The 20,544-nt window shown below is 54.9% G+C and overlaps 1 protein-coding gene across 3 annotated transcripts in view; it reads left to right on the forward strand.

The window, feature by feature from the left end:
• The window catches only part of LOC147096830 (mitogen-activated protein kinase kinase kinase kinase 5-like), a 217,435-nt gene that overhangs the window by 16,828 nt on the left and 180,063 nt on the right, over positions 1–20,544 (forward strand). For all 3 annotated transcript variants that reach the window (XM_085973474.1, XM_085973473.1, XM_085973475.1), the window contains exon 2: positions 10,439–10,496. In XM_085973474.1, coding sequence (XP_085829600.1) covers positions 10,439–10,496 — 58 coding nt within the window. The remainder of the gene's footprint in view (positions 1–10,438; positions 10,497–20,544) is intronic.

A 20,544-nucleotide genomic window follows, 5' to 3' on the forward strand; every position in this document is an offset into this window, starting at 1 on the left:
ATGCTCAAATTGGGTTCTGCCAGGACCTCATCTCCAGACCTCATTACAGTCTTGACGTATGAGGAAAGGTTGAGTAGGTTGAGACTCTACTCATTGGAGTTCAGAAGAATGAGAGGCGATCTTATCAAAACATGTAAGATTGTGAGGGGGCTTGATCGGGTGGATGCGGGGAGGATGTTTCCACTGATGGATGAGACTAGAACTAGGGGGCATAATCTAAGAATAAGGGGCTGCCCTTTCAAAACTGAGATGAGGAGAAACTTCTTCAATCAGAGGGTAGTAAATCTATGGAATTTGCTACCCCAGAGAGCTGTGGAAGCTGCAACATTAAATAAATTTAAAATGGAGATAGACAGTTTCCTAGCTGATAAGGGAATTAGGGGTTACGGGGAGGGGGCAGGGAAGTGGACGTGAGTCTAGATTCGGATCAGCCATGATCCTATTGAATGGCAGAGCAGGCCCGAGGGGCCGTATGGCCTACTCCTGCTCCTACTTCTTATGTTCTTATGTTCAAACTTGGACAAAAGAGCTGAATTCTAGAGGTGAGGTGAGAGTGACTGCTCTGGACATCAAGACAGCATTTTGACCCAGTGTGGCACCAAGGCACCCTAGTAAAACTGAAGTCAATGGGAATCACGAAGAAAACTCTGCACTGGGTGGAATCATACCTAGCACAAATGAAGATGGTTGTGGTTTTTGGAGGCCAATCATCTCAGCCCCAGGACGCCTCTGTAGGTGTTCCTCAGGGCAGAGTCCTAGGCCCAACCATCTTTAGCTGTTTCATCAATGACCTTCCCTCCATCATAAAGTTAGAAGTGAGGATGTTCACTAATGATTGCACATTGTTCAGTTCCATTCACAATTCCTCAGATAATTATGCAGTCCGTGCCCACATGCAGCAAGACCTGGATGATTTTCAGGTTTGGGCTAATAAGTGGCAAGTAACATTCATGCCAAACAAGTGCCAGGCAATGACCATCTCCAACAATAGAGATTCTAACCACCTCCCCTTGACACTGAACGTCATTACCATTGCTGAATCCCCCACCGTCAACATCCTGGGTGTCACCATTGACCAGAAAGTTAACTGGACCAGCCACAGTCTGAGTATTCTGCGGCGAGTGACTCACCTCCTGACTCCCCAAAGCCTTTCCACCATCTACAAGGCACAAGTCAGGAGTGTGATGGAATACTCTCCACTTGCCTGGATGAGTGCAGCTCCAACAACACTCAAGAAGCTCGACACCATCCAGGACAAAAGCAGCCCGTTTGATTGGCACCCCATCCACCACCTTAAACATTCACTCCCTCCGCCACCAGTGTGTTAGAATATTGGGCATAGAGGTAAAATGGACATTTCTTGCTTGGCTATATTACCATCCTGCATTGCGAATCATTCAAAGTTAAACCCACACACTGCTGATGCAGTGAGTCGTGAGTTTTTGGAACTCTCTTCTGGTGGAAGCAGAGTCTTAGAATATTTTTAAGGCAGAGGTAGATAGATTCTTGGTAAGCAAGGGGGTGAAAGGTTATCGGGGGTCGGCGGGAATGTGGAGTAATCAGATCAGCCGTGATCTTATTGAATGGCGGAGCAGGCTCGAGGGGCCGAGTGGCCGACTCCTGCTCCTAATTCGTATGTTCGTATAAGTTAATCACATCATGGGGTCACTGTCCGATTAGGATATGCTAATATTGGAGATTAGACAGGACAATGGTTAAAGCAGGAACAAGCAGAGGGGCCGGACATTGTATGGAAGGCATCCCATGTGAGGTGTTAATATCAGATTGGCCTGAACAACGGAGGAGCAGAAGCTAGTACGTAGACTAGCAGCGAGATCATGTTAACCATCTGGGATGGCCCTCATTTCATCTCATGTTCCTTTGTAGTGCCAGGCAGGAAACTACAGTTTAAGTTGATGAGGCGTCAAACAAAGAGGATGGCCGTTATCTGTTGAGCAGAGGTGCTAACTACAGTTCTACCCTACGTAAACCTGAGGTCCTCCAAAACTCGGCTGCCCGTGTCCTAACTCGCACCGAGTCCCGTTCACCCATCACCCCCTGTGCTCGCTGACCTACATTGGTTCCTGGTTAAGCAGCGCCTCGATTTCAAAATTCTCATCCTTGTTTTCAAATCCCTCCATGGCCCTCGCCCCTCCCTATCTCTGTAATCTCCTCCAGCCCCACAAGCCCCCCCCGAGATATCTGCGCTCCTCTAATTCTGTCCTCTTGACCATCCCTGATTATAATCGCTCCACCATTGGCGGCCGTGCCTTCTGTTGCCTGGGCCCTAAGCTCTGGAATTCCCTGCCTAAACCTCTCCGCCTCGCTAGCTCTCTCTCCTCCTTTAAGACGCTCCTTAAAACCTACCTCGTTGACCAAGCTTTTGGTCACCTGCCCTAATATCTCCTTATGTGGCTCGGTGTCAAATTTTTTGTCTTCAAATACTCCTGTGCAGCGCTTTGGGACGTTTTACTACGTTAAAGGTGCTATATAAATTCAAGTTGTTGTTGTTGTTGTTTTGCTGGTTCAGGAGATGGGATAGATGTGTTGCCAAGATTTTCCAAGAGGCAAGGAATCAGTCTGTTCTCCGGGTTTAAAAACAGAGCTACGTTTGTAATTTAAGCTGTAGCGTCACCATTAGGAGCCAAGCCAGAGAAATGTAGAGTTAAGGCAAGGGAGGACAGCGCAACTTGACGGGCCGATTGGCAAACGAGATGCTGGGATCTTACCCAGAATAACCCTGGTAATATCAATTCTTGCCCCGTTCTGTTAACTACCGCTTAAATACATGCATGTATTAATCTTTTACGCGTTGACAGTAAATTAGCCACTATAAACCGTATTGGTGTCAGTCTCGAACCATCTGCCCTTCCTCCGCAAATCACAAAGCTGCACCGTGGCTGCAGTGTGCACCATCTACAAGATGCACTGCAGCAACTCGCCAAGGCTCCTTCAACAGCGCCTCCCAGACCCGCGACCTCTACTGTCTAGCAAGACAAGAGCAGCAGGTGCTTGGGAACGCCATCACCTCCAAGTTACATAGAAGATAGGAGCAGGAGTAGGCCATTCGGCCCCTCGAGGCTGCTCCGCCATTCAATGAGATCATGGCTGATCATCCAAACTCAGTACCCTGTCCCTGCCTTCTCCCCATATCCCTTGGTCCCTTTAGCCTTAAGAAATATATCCAACTCCTTCTTGAATATATTTAATGAATTGGCCTCCACTGCCTTCTGTGGTAGAGAATTCCACAGGTTCACCACTCTCTGGGTGAAGAGATTCCTCCTCATCTCTGTCCTAAATGGCTTACCCCTTATCCTTAGACTGTGACCCCTGGTTCTGGACTCCCCCGAAGTTCCCCTCCAAGTCACACACCATCCTGACTTCGAAGTATATCGGCCGATCCTTCATCGTCGCTGGGTCAAAATCCTGGAACTCCCTCCCTAACAGCACTGCGGGAGCACCTTCACCACACGGACTGCAGCGGTTCAAGAAGGCGGCTCACCACCACCTTCTCCAGGGCAATTAGGGATGGGCAATAAATGCCGGCCTTGCCGCCGACGCCCACATCCCAAGAATGAATGAATTAAAAAAAAAACACTAAATCAGGAATCAGGAATGGACATGTTAGTCCAGGTCCCAGAGTCTGCCTCGTGTTTCCAGTTGGGCTTCTTTGGGGCGAAACCGTTGCCCTCCCCAAACATGGTCCCCTACATCAAAGGGATGGGATGGGCTGGTACAACAGCAACAACTTGCATTTATATAGCACCTTTAACCTAGTAAACCGTCCCAAGGTGCCTCACAGCGATTATCAAAAGAAAATTTGACACCGAGCCACATAAGGAGATATTAGGACCGGTGACCACAAGGTTATAAGGAGCATCTTCAAGGAGGAGAGAGAGACGGAGAGGTTTAGGGAGGGAATTCCAGAGATTAGGACCTCGGCAGCTGAAGGCCCGGCCACCAAAGAAAATCAGAGATGCGCAAGAGGCCAGAATTGGAGGAGCGCAGAGAACTCGGAGGGTTGGAGGGCTGGAGGAGGTTACAGAGATAGGGAGGGGGGCGAGGGCCATGGAGGGATTTGAAAACAAGGATGAGAATTTTAAAACTGGGGCGTTGCCGGACCGGGAGCCAATGTAGGTCAGTGGGCACAAGGGGTGATGGGCGAATGGGACTTGATGTGAGTTAGGACACAGGGCAGCAGAATTTAGGTTGAGCCCACGTTTATGGAGGATGCCAGGTTTGATGCCGGCAAGGAGTGCGTTGGAATGGTTGAGTCTAGAGGTAACCAAGGCAGGGATGAGGGTTTCAGCAGCAGATGATATGCTGGATTATAGGAAGCGAAGTGGCCTCCTGGTTGGCGAGGTAGAACCTCCATAGGGGTGCTGATCTGCGGCTTAGCCTGGACCTCCGATAGTGGCTACAATCTCTGGGCCTTGTTTGGATCTCTAGGCCTTTCCCTGTTCCTAAGAATTCCTTTTTCTTAAAGGAACATCCTGTACAACAAACCCAAATATTAATAAACAGAACTGACTGGAAGTGTAATCCAGTGACGGAGATTTCTGTGTTTCATGTGGGACCTTGCTGTGTGCAAATGGGTTGCTGTGTTTCCTTACATTAGAATACCTTACATTACCTTACACCTGAAGAAGGAGCAGCGCTCCGAAAGCTTGTGATTTCAAATAAAGCTGTTGGACTATAACCTGGTGTTGTGTGACTTCTTACATACATTAGAATAGTGACTGATAGTAATTAAACTCACTCCGCACTTGGTTTCAGCATAAAGCAAGGCTTTAATCAACTTGTTTCAGAACATGGAGGTCTAGTTGTACTTCACTAGTTCCTTGTCTTACAAAATGTCCCTGGAAAGCTGGGCCCACGCCCGAGTATTTATACTCCTTGGACGGCGCCACCAGCTGGCCGTCCAGTGTTATTTCATAAGTAGTTTCTTGATGATGAGATTTATAACAGTGACTACACTTCAAAAGTACTTCATTGGCTGTGAAGCAACACCCTAAGGGTGTAAAAGGTGCTATATAAATGCAAGTTCTTCCTTTCCTCTTACTTTATTTAGGCAAGTACTGCGTCAGAAGGTTGTGGGTTCAAGTCCCACTCCAGAGACTTGAGCACAAAAATCTAGGCTGACACTCCCAGTGCAGTGCTGAGGGAGCACTGTCTTTCGGATGTGACGTTGAGAAGGCTAGCATATAAAAGGGAGCTTGGTTTTGCTTCACCTCTCCAAAGCCCTGATTGGGCCACATCTAGCGTACTGTATACAGTCCGGGCACCACACTGAAGAAAGGATATATTGGCCTTGGAAGGTGTGCAGCACAGATTCACCAGAACGTTACCAGAGCGCCAAGGGTTAGATTATGAGGAGAGATTATATAAACTAGGCGTGTACAGGAAACTCTTTTTTATCCGGCACCGACGGGACCGGCGTGGTGCCGGTTGATCAAAAAGTCCGGATTACAGCGAGGTATACTTACCAATGTACGAGAGCCCCGTACACGGCCACAGATCCAGGAACCCCGGTTACATGGCCACAGATCCAGGAGTCCCGGTTACACGGCCACAGGTGCAGGAACCCCGGTTACACGGCCACAGATCCAGGAACCCCGGTTACACGGCCACAGATCCAGGAGTCCCGGTTACACGGCCACAGGTGCAGGAACCCCGGTTACACGGCCACAGATCCAGGAACCCCAGTTACACGGCCACAGATCCAGGAGTCCCGGTTACACGGCCACAGATCCAGGAACCCCGGTTACACGGCCACAGATCCAGGAGTCCCGGTTACACGGCCACAGGTGCAGGAACCCCGGTTACACAGCCACAGATCCAGGAGTCCCTGTTGCACAGCAACAGGTGCAGGAACCCCAGTTACACGGCCACTAATATAAAGTAAAACTTACCTGAACCTACTCCTGAATTTTGCCGGTTAAAAAGGAGTTTCCTGTATATAGGTTAAGGGGTGATTTGATTGAGATTTTTTGGATTTCGAAAGGAACTGGTCGGGTAGATGGAGAGAAACCTATCCACTGGTGGGGGAGTCTGGGACAAGGGGGCATGGCCTTAAAATCGGAGCCAGGCCGTTCAGGGGAGAAGTTAGGAAAGACTTCTTCATGCAAAGGGTGGTAGAAGTGTGGAACTCTCTCCCACAAAAAGCAGTCGATGCCGGCTCAATTAATTTTAAGTCTGAGATCTTTGCTCGACAAGGGTATAAAAGGAGATGGAGTCAAGGCAGGTCAATGGAGTTAAGATACAGTTCAGCCATGATCTCATTGAACAGCAGAACAGGCTCGGGGGGCTGAATGGCTTCCTCCTGTTCCTCCGTTCCTGTAAGCCCAGGCTCCATCTGTCCTCTCGGGTGGACGTAAGAGATTTCGTGGCACTATTTCAAATAAGAGCAGGGGAGTTCTCTCCCAGTGCCTTGGCCGATCTTCCTCCCTCAACACGTCACCAAAAAAACAGATTAGCTGGTCAGTATCCCACTGATGTTTGCGGGACCTTGCTGTGCACAAATGGGGTGCCGTGTTTGCCTACATAACAGCAGTGGCCACACTTCAAAATTACTTTATTGGCTGTAAAGCGTTTTGGGACGTTCTGAGGTTGTGAAAGGTGCTATAGAAATACAATTTCTTTCTTTCTGTCCTAAGCAGCTCGTTCCATTTTAGTCGGGCTCCATTGTGTCGTTCCTCTGTTATGATGTTTTGCGATGACCACGGTTGTTGACTATGACATCTACGTAACCTGTCGTTGTCAACAAAGCTGGTTCCTATTATGGGCTAATTGAGTGGTGAATAACTTCCTGTTTTCTTATTTGTTGTTGAGGTAAGGGAGCCGTCAGCCATTGTTCCACTGCCTCGGTCTGCAGCGAGTGGGCTGATATCTGAGCCTCAGTGAGGGGGCTGGATTGGAAAACTATTGGCCAACACCTACTGAGATAACAAGGGTTGGTGTCTGCTTGAAGTCACAGCCCTCCCCAACAGGACAATAGAGTAACACTGGCAGCCCACACCAACGTCAGCATGTTTAAAAGTTGATTTTTGACACTTTTCTGCAATGTGGTAGGTCTCCAGACTGGTGCATTGTCTGGACTGGTGCATTATCTAGACTGGCACATTGTCTAGACTTGTGCATCGTCCAAACTAGCACATAGTCTAGACTGGTGCATTGCCCAGACTGGTGCATTGTCCAGACTGGTGCATTGTCTAGACTGGCGCATTATCTAGACTGGCGCATTGTCTAGACTGGTGCATTGTCCAGACTGGTGCATTGTCTAGACTGGCGCATTGTCTAGACTGGCACATTGCCCAGACTGGCGCATTGTCTAGACTGGTGCATTATCTAGATTGGTGCATTGCCCAGACTGGTGCATTGTCTAGACTGGCACATTGTCTAGACTGGTGCATTGTCTAGACTGGCACATTGTCTAGACTGGCGCATTGTCTAGACTGGCGCATTGCCGAGACTGGCACATTGTCTAGACTGGCACATTGTCTAGACTGGTGCATTGCCCAGACTGGCGCATTGTCTAGACTGGCACATTGTCTAGACTGGTGCATTGTCTAGACTGGTGCATTGTCTAGACTGGTGCATTGTCTAGACTGGTGCATTGTCTAGACTGACGCATTGTCTAGACTGGCGCATTGTCGAGACTGGCACATTGTCCAGACTGACGCATTGTCTAGACTGGTACATTGTCTAGACTGGCGCATTGCCCAAACTGGCGCATTGTCCAGACTGATGCATTGTCTAGACTGGCGCATTGTCTAGACTGGCACATTGTCCAGACTGGCACATTGTCCAGACTGGCGCATTGTCTAGACTGGCGCATTGTCTAGACTGGCGCATTGTCTAGACTGGCGCATTGTCCAGACTGACGCATTGTCTAGACTGGCGCATTGCCCAAACTGGCACATTGTCCAGACTGGTGCATTGTCTAGACTGGCACATTGTCTAGACTGGCACATTGCCCAAACTGGCACATTGTCCAGACTGGTGCATTGTCTAGACTGGCACATTGTCCAGACTGGCACATTGTCCAGACTGGTGCATTGTCTAGACTGGCACATTGTCTAGACTGGCACATTGTCCAGACTGGCGCATTGTCCAGATTGGTGCATTGTCTAGACTGGCGCATTGTCTAGACTGGCGCATTGTCTAGACTGGCACATTGTCTAGACTGGCACATTGTCTAGACTGGCGCATTGTCTAGACTGGAGCATTGTCTAGACTGGAGCATTGTCCAGACTAGCGCTGTCTCCAGACTGGTAAGTAAAATACTATAAACAGACCTTTGGGTGGCAGCCTCCAGGGATCTGTTTGGCAGCTGTGCGCCTCAGGAAAACTGCTTGCAACACACGGCGCACACTAGGGGCAGCCACCACCACAGTGTACGATGCTCGTTAGACCCCTCCCGACGTGCACGGGCAATGCCTGATGCCAGATCCAAGCAGGATACCTGGACATTTCTAGGGTGCACTCACCAATATGGCGTTCGAGGAACCTCCAGTGCAGACCGAGCCGTATCGGGGGCGGCAGCGCCCGTTCTTTACGTCTGTAAAACGGGCGCGCGCCATCGAGGGTCTCGGCCTACGTGTCCAACCAACAGAATGTTGAACTACACAGTCAGAACAGTAGGACCCCTGTCGGAGGACACAGTGATCAGCTCTCTGGTTTGGCTGCAGCTTGAGCACTAACTCTGAAAGAAAGAACTGCATTTATATAGCGCCTTTCACAACCGCAGGACGTCCCTGTCATGAATCGTAACGTTCGTGAAGAAATGACTCATGAAATAACACTGGGCGGCCAGCTGGTGGCGCCGTCCAAGGAAGGTATAAATACTCGGGCGTGGGCCCAGCTTGCTCAGGACGTTTCTGTAACCAGGAACTAGTGATGTAACTAGAATCTCCTGGTTGTGAAACAGTTGATTAAAGCCTTGTTTTATATTCAAACCAAGTGCTTAGTGAGTTTTCTTACTTTCAATCCCAAAGCGCTTTACAGCCAACAAAGTATTTTTGAAGTGTAGTCACTGTTGTAATGTAGTAAACGCGGCAGCCAATTTGCGCACAGCAAGCTCCCACAAACAGCGATGTGATAATGTACCAGATCATCTGTTTTTAGTGATGTTGGTTGAGGGATAAATATTGGCCCAGGACACCGGGGGAGGGGGGGTGGGTAGCTCCCCCGCTCTTCTTCCAATAGTGCCGTGGGATCTTATACATCCATCTGAGACGGGGCCTCGGTTTAACCTCACATCTGAGAGACGGCACCTCAGACAGTGCAGGACTCCCTCAGTACCGCCCTGGGAGTGTCAGCCTAGAGTTTGTGCTCAATTCTCTGGAGTGGGGCTTGAAGCCACGACCTTCTGACTCAGAGGTCCTCTGGGGCGGCATGCAGGGAAAGGGGGTAGGTTAATGGTGCGAGTTTGGGGTTCAGGACCTGAGCTCCACACAGAGGTGAAGCTGACATTGTGAAGTTGGGGGTGAGGGGGGAGCTGGGCAGCTGGGACTGCAGATCATCAATCTTGCAGACTGGTACAAGCCAGCGCCCAACACTCCCTGCGTTCTACGTGTGGGCGAGAAGGTGGCATGAATCCTGATCAGTTAAAGACGCCAAGCATTGCTCGGGTCGGTGATTCATTCTCAGCCAAATGCTGCCCAACAGACAATGAGGTGACCTTTAACCACTGGTTCGCAAGTTGATGCCACAGTCTGAGGAATGGAACACAGAAGGGACCCTGTCCATTTCAACAATGAAATAAACATCCACTGCCCTCGAGCTCGAAACAGAGGATACAGAGTAAAGCTCCCTCTACACTGTCCCATCAAACACTCCCAGGGCAGGTACAGCGCGGGTTAGATACAGAGTAAAGCTCCCTCTACACTGTCCCATCAAACACTCCCAGGGCAGGTACAGCACGGGTTAGATACAGAGTAAAGCTCCCTCTACACTGTCCCATCAAACACTCCCAGGGCAGGTACAGCACGGGTTAGATACAGAGTAAAGCTCCCTCTACACTGTCCCATCAAACACTCCCAGGGCAGGTACAGCACGAGTTAGATACTGAGTAAAGCTCCCTCTACACTGTCCCATCAAACACTCCCAGGGCAGGTACAGCATGGGTTGGATACAGAGTAAAGCTCCCTCTACACTACCCCATCAAACACTCCCAGGTCAGGTAAAGCATGGGTTGGATACAGAGTAAAGCTCCCTCTACACTACCCCATCAAACACTCCCAGGTCAGGTAAAGCATGGGTTAGATACAGAGTAAAGCTCCCTCTACACTGTCCCAGCAATGTGCCTACTGTAGCCATGTGACATTTCTCTAGATTACTGAGATGCTGGGATGCGTGTCAGTGCATTAATATTACGCTACTTCACAAGATACGTAAGATGGAAACCTTTTAACAAAACCCTTGTGTTTGTTTCTAGGCAAGACACAAACAGACGGGGGAACTGGCTGCAGTAAAGATCATCAAAATGGAACCTGGTAAGAATATTGACTCAAACATTGACTCAACGGTTGCTGGTCCCTCAGACAGAAACCAGTAGAGGTGCCAACAGGGGACAAACTCGAAACAGCCCCATTTTCCCAACCCAGCAGTGTTTCGGTGTTAATAGATCCTGTCCGACTGGGCATCAACAGCATCAAGTCCCGTTCACCCCTCACCCCGTCCTCGCTGACCTACATTGGCTCCCAGTCCGACAACGCCTCGATTTAAAAATTCTCATCCCTCCATGGCCTCGGCCCTCCCTATCTCTGTAACCTCCTCCAGCCCTACAACCCTCTGAGATCTCTGCACTCCTCCAATTCTGGCCTCTTGAGTATCCCCGATTTTAATCGCTCCACCATTGGTGGCCGTGCCTTCAGCTGCCTGGGCCCTAAGCTCTGGAATTCCCTCCCTAAACCTCTCCGCCTCTCTCTCCTCCTTTAAGACGCTCCTTAAAACCTACCTCTTTGACCAAGCTTTTGATCATCTGCCCTAATATCTCTATGTGGCTCGGTGTCAGATTTTGTTCGATAACGCTCTTGTGAAACACCTTGAGACGATTTACTACGTTAAAGGCGCGATATAAATACAAGTTGTTTTTGTTATCGGGATACGATCAGACTGTGTTGGGGCTACGATCAGACTGTGTCGGGGCTACGATCAGACTGAGTCTGGGATACGATCAGACAGTGTCGGGGATACGGTCAGACAGTGTCGGGGATACGGTCAGACAGTGTCGGGGATACGGTCAGACAGTGTCGGGGATACGGTCAGACAGTGTCGGGGATACGATCAGACTGTGTCGGGGCTACGATCAGACTGTGTCGGGGCTACGATCAGACTGTGTCGGGGCTACGATCAGACAGTGTCGGGGATACGATCGGACTGTGTCGGGGATACGATCGGACTGTGTCGGGGCTACGATCGGACTGTGTCGGGGATACGATCAGACTGTGTCTGGGATACGATCAGACTGTGTCGGGGCTACGGTCAGACTGTGTCGGGGCTACGGTCAGACTGTGTCGGGGCTACGGTCAGACTGTCGGGGCTACGGTCAGACTGTCGGGGCTACGGTCAGACTGTGTCGGGGCTACGGTCAGACTGTCGGGGATACGATCAGACTGTGTCGGGGCTACGGTCAGACTGTGTCGGGGATACGGTGAGACTGTCGGGGATATGATCAGACTGTGTCGGGGCTATGTTCAGACTGTGTCGGGGCTACGGTCAGACTGTGTCGGGGATACGGTCAGACTGTGTCGGGGATACGGTGAGACTGAGTCTGGGATACGATCAGACTGTGTCGGGGCTACGGTCAGACTGTGTCGGGGCTATGATTGATCAGTATTTGAGGTACAATCAGACTGACACGCAGTCTCAGTGCTTCCTGTTTATCTTCATCACTGAGATTCCTAAAGATTTTTTTAATTGATGTTCACACAGAATCTGATCTGAGTGCTAATCAATGCTTCAGTCTGGGCCACTTTCAAACTCTCTGCCAAGGGCTCTGACTCTCACTGCGGTACGAGTTCCACAGGCACTGGACGCACTTCAGTCCATCGCCAAAACTGCCACTCTTATTTATTAAGCCTAGACAGTAAGCATCATGTGCGGCATCACAGCCCAGCCCCTAAACATGTCCTTACCTGAGTTTCACATCCACACTTCCAGCTGAGGTTAATGGGCAGTGCTGATGAAGGAGCAGGAACCACGGCTGGGTTTGTCTTGCACTGACCCAGGGGATCTGAGGAGGATTGCAGTGTCCCCACCCCTGGTCCTGAAGCGAGCAGCTAATTCTGCACAAACCAGGGATTAATACGGCACTTGAATGTGGTTCAATGTCACACTGGCCATCAAGGCAACTTTCTGAATTAGCTTTCATTGTCTATTTCCGTCTCTCTCCATCTCACATCTCTTAACTTTTTTTCTCAGTGTTTATATCACTATCTCCATCTCTTTTCTTTCTCGCTCCATCTGTCTCTCTATGTATCTCTATCTCTCTGCTGCTGAAACCCTCATCCACGCCTTTGTTACCTCTAGACTTGACTATTCCAACGCACTCCTGGACGGCCTCCCACGTTCTACCCTCCGTAAACTTGAGTTCATCCAAAACTCGGCTGCCCCGTGTCCTAACTCGCACCCAGTCCCGTTCACCAATCACCCTCTGTGCTCACTGCCCCGTGTCCTAACTCGCACCAAGTCCCGTTCACCCATCACCCCCTGTGCTCACTGCCCCGTGTCCTAACTCGCACCGAGTCCCGTTGACCCATCACCCCCTGTGCTCACTGCCCCGTGTCCTAACTCACACCAAGTCCCGTTCACCCATCACCCCCTGTGCTCACTGCCCCGTGTCCTAACTCACACCCAGTCCCGTTCACCCATCACCCCCTGTGCTCACTGCCCCGTGTCCTAACTCGCACCCAGTCCCGTTCACCCATCACCCCCTGTGCTCACTGCCCCGTGTCCTAACTCACACCCAGTCCCGTTCACCCATCACCCCCTGTGCTCACTGCCCCGTGTCCTAACTCGCACCCAGTCCCGTTCACCCATCACCCCCTGTGCTCACTGCCCCGTGTCCTAACTCGCACCAAGTCCCGTTCACCCATCACCCCCTGTGCTCACTGCCCCGTGTCCTAACTCACACCCAGTCCCGTTCACCCATCACCCCCTGTGCTCACTGCCCCGTGTCCTAACTCGCATCAAGTCCCGTTCACCCATCACCCCTGTGCTCACTGCCCCGTGTCCTAACTCACACCCAGTCCCGTTCACCAATGACCCCCTGTGCTCACTGCCCCGTGTCCTAACTCGCACCCAGTCCCGTTCACCCATCACACCCTGTGCTCACTGCCCCGTGTCCTAACTCTCACCAAGTCCCGTTCACCCATCACCCCCTGTGGTCACTGCCCCGTGTCCTAACTCACACCCAGTCCCGTTCACCCATCACCCCCTGTGCTCACTGCCCCGTGTCCTAACTCACACCAAGTCCCGTTCACCCATCACCCCCGTGCTCACTGCCCCGTGTCCTAACTCGCACTGAGTCCCGTTCACCCATCACCCACCGTGCTCACTGCCCCGTGTCCTAACTCACACCCAGTCCCGTTCACCCATCACCCCCTGTGCTCACTGCCCCGTGTCCTAACTCGAACCGAGTCCCGTTCACCCATCACCCCCCGTGCTCACTGCCCCGTGTCCTAACTCGCACCCAGTCCTGTTCACCCATCACCCCCTGTGCTCACTGCCCCGTGTCCTAACTCGCACCCAGTCCCGTTCACCCATCACCCCCTGTGCTCACTGCCCCGTGTCCTAACTCGCACCCAGTCCCGTTCACCCATCACCCCCTGTGCTCACTGCCCCGTGTCCTAACTCGCACCCAGTCCCGTTCACCCATCACCCCCTGTGCTCACTGCCCCGTGTCCTAACTCGCACCCAGTCCCGTTCACCCATCACCCCCTGTGCTCACTGCCCCGTGTCCTAACTCACACCCAGTCCCGTTCACCCATCACCCCCTGTGCTCACTGCCCCGTGTCCTAACTCGCATCAAGTCCCGTTCACCCATCACCCCTGTGCTCACTGCCCCGTGTCCTAACTCACACCCAGTCCCGTTCACCAATGACCCCCTGTGCTCACTGCCCCGTGTCCTAACTCGCACCCAGTCCCGTTCACCCATCACACCCTGTGCTCACTGCCCCGTGTCCTAACTCTCACCAAGTCCCGTTCACCCATCACCCCCTGTGGTCACTGCCCCGTGTCCTAACTCACACCCAGTCCCGTTCACCCATCACCCCCTGTGCTCACTGCCCCGTGTCCTAACTCACACCAAGTCCCGTTCACCCATCACCCCCGTGCTCACTGCCCCGTGTCCTAACTCGCACTGAGTCCCGTTCACCCATCACCCCCTGTGCTCACTGCCCCGTGTCCTAACTCGAACCGAGTCCCGTTCACCCATCACCCCCCGTGCTCACTGCCCCGTGTCCTAACTCGCACCCAGTCCTGTTCACCCATCACCCCCTGTGCTCACTGCCCCGTGTCCTAACTCGCACCGAGTCCCGTTCACCCATCACCCCCTGTGCTACCTGCCCCGTGTCCTAACTCACACCCAGTCCCGTTCACCCATCACCCCCCGTGCTCACTGCCCCGTGTCCTAACTCGCACCCAGTCCTGTTCACCCATCACCCCCTGTGCTCACTGCCCCGTGTCCTAACTCGCACCGAGTCCCGTTCACCCATCACCCCCTGTGCTCACTGCCCCGTGTCCTAACTCACACCCAGTCCCGTTCACCCATCACCCCCTGTACTCACTGCCCCGTGTCCTAATTCGCACCGAGTCCCATTCACCCATCACCTCCTGTGCTCACTGCCCCGTGTCCTAACTCGAACCCAGTCCCGTTCACCCATCACCCCCTGTGCTCACTGCCCCGTGTCCTAACTCGCACCCAGTCCCATTCGCCCATCACCCCCTGTGCTCACTGCCCCGTGTCCTAACTCGCACCCAGTCCCGTTCACCCATCACCCCCTGTGCTCGCTGCCCCGTGTCCTAACTCGCACCGAGTCCCGTTCACCCATCACCCCCTGTGCTCACTGCCCCGTGTCCTAACTCGCACCGAGTCCCGTTCATCCATCACCCCCTGTGCTCACTGCCCCGTGTCCTAACTCGCACCCAGTCCCGTTCACCCATCACCCCCTGTGCTCACTGCCCCGTGTCCTAACTCACACCCAGTCCCGTTCACCCATCACCCCCTGTGCTCACTGCCCCGTGTCCTAACACACACCCAGTCCCGTTCACCCATCACACCCTGTGCTCACTGCCCCGTGTCCTAACTCGCACCCAGCCCCGTTCACCCATCACCCCCTGTGCTCACTGCCCCGTGTCCTAACTCGCACCAAGTCCCGTTCACCCATCACCCCCTGTGCTCACTGCCCTGTGTCCTAACTCACACCCAGTCCCGTTCACCCATCACCCCCTGTGCTCACTGCCCCGTGTCCTAACTCGCACCAAGTCCCGTTCACCCATCACCCCCTGTGCTCACTGCCCCGTGTCCTAACTCACACACAGTCCCGTTCACCCATCACCCCCTGTGCTCACTGCCCCGTGTCCTAACTCACACCCAGTCCTGTTCACCCATCACCCCCTGTGCTCACTGCCCCGTGTCCTACCTCACACCCAGTCCCGTTCACCCATCACCCCCTGTGCTCACTGCCCCGTGTCCTAACTCACACCCAGACCCGTTCACCCATCACCCCCTGTGCTCACTGCCCCGTGTCCTACCTCACACCCAGTCCCGTTCACCCATCACCCCCTGTGCTCACTGCCCCGTGTCCTAACTCACACCCAGTCCCATTCACCCATCACCCCCTGTGCTCACTGCCCCGTGTCCTAACTTGCACCCAGTGCCGTTCACCCATCACCCCCTGTGCTCACTGCCCCGTGTCCTAACTCGCACCCAGTCCCGTTCGCCCATCACCCCCTGTGCTCACTGCCCCGTGTCCTAACTCGCACCAAGTCCCATTGACCCATCACCCCCTGTGCTCACTGCCCCGTGTCCGAACTCACACCCAGTCCCGTTCACCCATCACCCCCTGTGCTCACTGCCCCGTGTCCTAACTTGCACCCAGTCCCGTTCACCCATCACCCCCTGTGCTCACTGCCCTGTGTCCTAACTCACACCCAGTCCCGTTCACCCATCACCCCTGTGCTCACTGCCCCGTGTCCTAACTCGCACCAAGTCCCGTTCACACATCACCCCCTGTGCTCACTGCCCCGTGTCCTAACTCGCACCCAGCCCTGTTCACCCATCACCCCCTGTGCTCACTGCCCCGTGTCCTAACTCGCACCGAGTCCCGTTCACCCATCACCCCCTGTGCTCACTGCCCCGTGTCCTAACTCACACCCAGTCCCGTTCACCCATCAACCCCTGTGCTCACTGCCCCGTGTCCTACCTCACACCCAGTCCCGTTCACCCATCACCCCCTGTGCTCACTGCCCCGTGTCCTAACTCGAACCGAGTCCCGTTCACCCATCACCCCCCGTGCTCACTGCCCCGTGTCCTAACTCGCACCCAGTCCTGTTCACCCATCACCCCCTGTGCTCACTGCCCCGTGTCCTAACTCGCACCGAGTCCTGTTCACCCATCACCCCCCGTGCTCACTGCCCCGTGTCCTAACTCGCACCCAGTCCTGTTCACCCATCACCCCCGTGCTCAGTGCCCCGTCTCCTAACTCGCACCGAGTCCCGTTCACCCATCACCCCCCCGTGCTCACTGCCCCGTGTCCTAACTCACACCCAGTCCCGTTCACCCATCACCCCCTGTGCTCACTGCCCCGTGTCTTAACTCACACCCAGTCCCGTTCACCCATCACCCCCTGTGCTCACTGCCCCGTGTCCTAACTCACACCCAGTCCCGTTCACCCATCACCCCCTGTGCTCACTGCCCCGTGTCCTAACTCACACCCAGTCCCGGTCACCCATCACCCCCTGTGCTCACTGCCCCGTGTCCTAACTCACACCCAGTACCGTTCACCCATCACCCCCTGTACTCACTGCCCCGTGTCCTAACTCGCACCGAGTCCCCTTCACCCATCACCCCCTGCGCTCACTGCCCCGTGTCCTAACTCGCACCCAGTCCCGTTCGCCCATCACCCGCTGTGATCACTGCCCCGTGTCCTAACTCGCACCCAGTCCCGTTCACCCAACACCCCCTGTGCTCGCTGCCCCGCGTCCTAACTCGCACCGAGTCCCGTTCACCCATCACCCCCTGTGCTCACTGCCCCGTGTCCTAACTCGCACCCAGTCCCGTGCACCCATCACCCCCTGTGCTCACTGCCCCGTGTCCTAACTCACACCCAGTCCCGTTCACCCATCGCCCCCTGCGATCACTGCCCCGTGTCCTAACTCACACCCAGTCCCGTTCACCCATCACCCCCTGTGCTCACTGCCCCGTGTCCTAACTCACACCCAGTCCCGTTCACCCATCACCCAATGTGCTCACTGCCCCGTGTCCTAACTCGCACCCAGTCCCGTTCACCCATCACCCCTGTGCTCACTGCCCCGTGTCCTAACTCGCACCCAGTCCCGTTCACCCATCACCCCCTGTGCTCAGTGCCCCGTGTCCTAACTCGCACCAAGTCCCGTTCACCCATCACCCCCTGTGCTCACTGCCCCGTGTCCTAACTCGCACCGAGTCCCGTTCACCCATCAACCCCTGTGCTCACTGCCCCGTGTCCTAACTCGCACCCAGTCCCGTTCACCCATCAACCCCTGTGCTCACTGCCCCGTGTCCTAACTCGCACCCAGTCCCGTTCACCCATCACCCCCTGTGCTCACTGCCCCGTGTCCTAACTCGCACCCAGTCCCATTCGCCCATCACCCCCTGTGCTCACTGCCCCGTGTCCTAACTCGCACCAAGTCCCGTTCACCCATCACCCCCTGTGCTCACTGCCCCGTGTCCTAACTCGCACCCAGTCCCGTTCACCCATCACCCACTGTGCTCACTGCCCCGTGTCCTAACTCTCACCCAGTCCCGTTCACCCATCACCCCCTGTGCTCACTGCCCTGTGTCCTAACTCACACCCAGTCCCGTTCACCCATCACCCCCTGTGCTCACTGCCCCGTGTCCTAACTCGCACCGAGTCCCGTTCACCCATCACCCCCTGTGCTCACTGCCCCGTGTCCTAACTCACACCCAGTCCCGTTCACCCATTACCCCCTGTGCTCACTGCCCTGTGTCCTAAATCACACCCAGTCCCGTTCACCCCTCAGCCCCTGTGCTCACTGCCCCGTGTCCTAACTCACACCCAGTCCCGTTCACCCATCACCCCCTGTGCTCACTGCCCCGTGTCCTAACTCACACCCAGTCCCGTTCACCCATCAAGCCCTGTGCTCACTGCCCCGTGTCCTACCTCACACCCAGTCCCGTTCACCCATCACCCCCTGTGCTCACTGCCCCGTGTCCTAACTCGAACCGAGTCCCGTTCACCCATCACCCCCCGTGCTCACTGCCCCGTGTCCTAACTCACACCCAGTCCCGTTCACCCATCACCCCCTGTGCTCACTGCCCCGTGTCCTAACTCGCACCCAGTCCTGTCCACTCATCACCCCCTGTGCTCACTGCCCCGTGTCCTAACTCGCACCGAGTCCTGTTCACCCATCACCCCCTGTGCTCACTGCCCCGTGTCCTAACTCACACCCAGTCCCGTTCACCCATCACCGCCCGTGCTCACTGCCCCGTGTCCTAACTCGCACCCAGTCCTGTTCACCCATCACCCCCGTGCTCAGTGCCCCGTCTCCTAACTCGCACCGAGTCCCGTTCACCCATCACCCCCCCCGTGCTCACTGCCCCGTGTCCTAACTCACACCCAGTCCCGTTCACCCATCACCCCCTGTGCTCACTGCCCCGTGTCCTAACTCACACCCAGTCCCGTTCACCCATCACCCCCTGTGCTCACTGCCCCGTGTCCTAACTCACACCCAGTCCCGTTCACCCATCACCCCCTGTGCTCACTGCCCCGTGTCCTAACTTGAACCGAGTCCCGTTCACCCATCACCCCCTGTGCTCACTGCCCCGTGTCCTAACTCACACCCAGTCCCGTTCACCCATCACCCCCTGTGCTCACAGCCCCGTGTCCTAACTCACACCCAGTCCCGGTCACCCATCACCCCCTGTGCTCACTGCCCCGTGTCCTAACTCACACCCAGTCCCGTTCACCCATCAGCCCCTGTACTCACTGCCCCGTGTCCTAACTCGCACCGAGTCCCCTTCACCCATCACCCCCTGCGCTCACTGCCCCGTGTCCTAACTCGCACCCAGTCCCGTTCGCCCATCACCCGCTGTGCTCACTGCCCCGTGTCCTAACTCGCACCCAGTCCCGTTCACCCAACACCCCCTGTGCTCGCTGCCCCGCGTCCTAACTCGCACCGAGTCCCGTTCACCCATCACCCCCTGTGCTCACTGCCCCGTGTCCTAACTCGCACCCAGTCCCGTGCACCCATCACCCCCTGTGCTCACTGCCCCGTGTCCTAACTCACACCCAGTCCCGTTCACCCATCGCCCCCTGCGATCACTGCCCCGTGTCCTAACTCACACCCAGTCCCGTTCACCCATCACCCCCTGTGCTCACTGCCCCGTGTCCTAACTCACACCCAGTCCCGTTCACCCATCACCCAATGTGCTCACTGCCCCGTGTCCTAACTCGCACCCAGTCCCGTTCACCCATCACCCACTGTGCTCACTGCCCCGTGTCCTAACTCGCACCCAGTCCCGTTCACCCATCACCCCCTGTGCTCACTGCCCCGTGTCCTAACTCGCACCGAGTCCCGTTCACCCATCACCCCCTGTGCTCACTGCCCCGTGTCCGAACTCGCACCCAGTCCCGTTCACCCATCACCCCCTGTGCTCACTGCCCCGTGTCCGACCTCACACCCAGTCCCGTTCACCCATCACCCCCTGTGCTCACTGCCCCGTGTCCTAACTGACACCCAGTCCCGTTCACCCATCACCCCCTGTGCTCACTGCCCCGTGTCCTAACTCGCACCCAGTCCCGTTCACCCATCACCCCCTGTGCTCACTGCCCCGTGTCCTAACTCGCACCCAGTCCCATTCGCCCATCACCCCCTGTGCTCACTGCCCCGTGTCCTAACTCGCACCCAGTCCCGTTCACCCATCACCCACTGTGCTCACTGCCCCGTGTCCTAACTCTCACCCAGTCCCGTTCACCCATCACCCCCTGTGCTCACTGCCCTGTGTCCTAACTCACACCCAGTCCCGTTCACCCATCACCCCCTGTGCTCACTGCCCCGTGTCCAAACTCGCACCGAGTCCCGTTCACCCATCACCCCCTGTGCTCACTGCCCCGTGTCCTAACTCACACCCAGTCCCGTTCACCCATCACCCCCTGTGCTCACTGCCCCGTGTCCTAAATCACACCCAGTCCCGTTCACCCATCACCCCCTGTGCTCACTGCCCCGTGTCCTAACTCACACCCAGTCCCGTTCACCCATCACCCAATGTGCTCACTGCCCCGTGTCCTAACTCGCACCCAGTCCCGTTCACCCATC

This window comes from Somniosus microcephalus, chromosome 34 (genome assembly GCF_052327205.1).
Source record: "Somniosus microcephalus isolate GS21.2 chromosome 34, FLI_Smic_1.0, whole genome shotgun sequence".
In the NCBI taxonomy this organism is placed as follows: domain Eukaryota; kingdom Metazoa; phylum Chordata; class Chondrichthyes; order Squaliformes; family Somniosidae; genus Somniosus; species Somniosus microcephalus.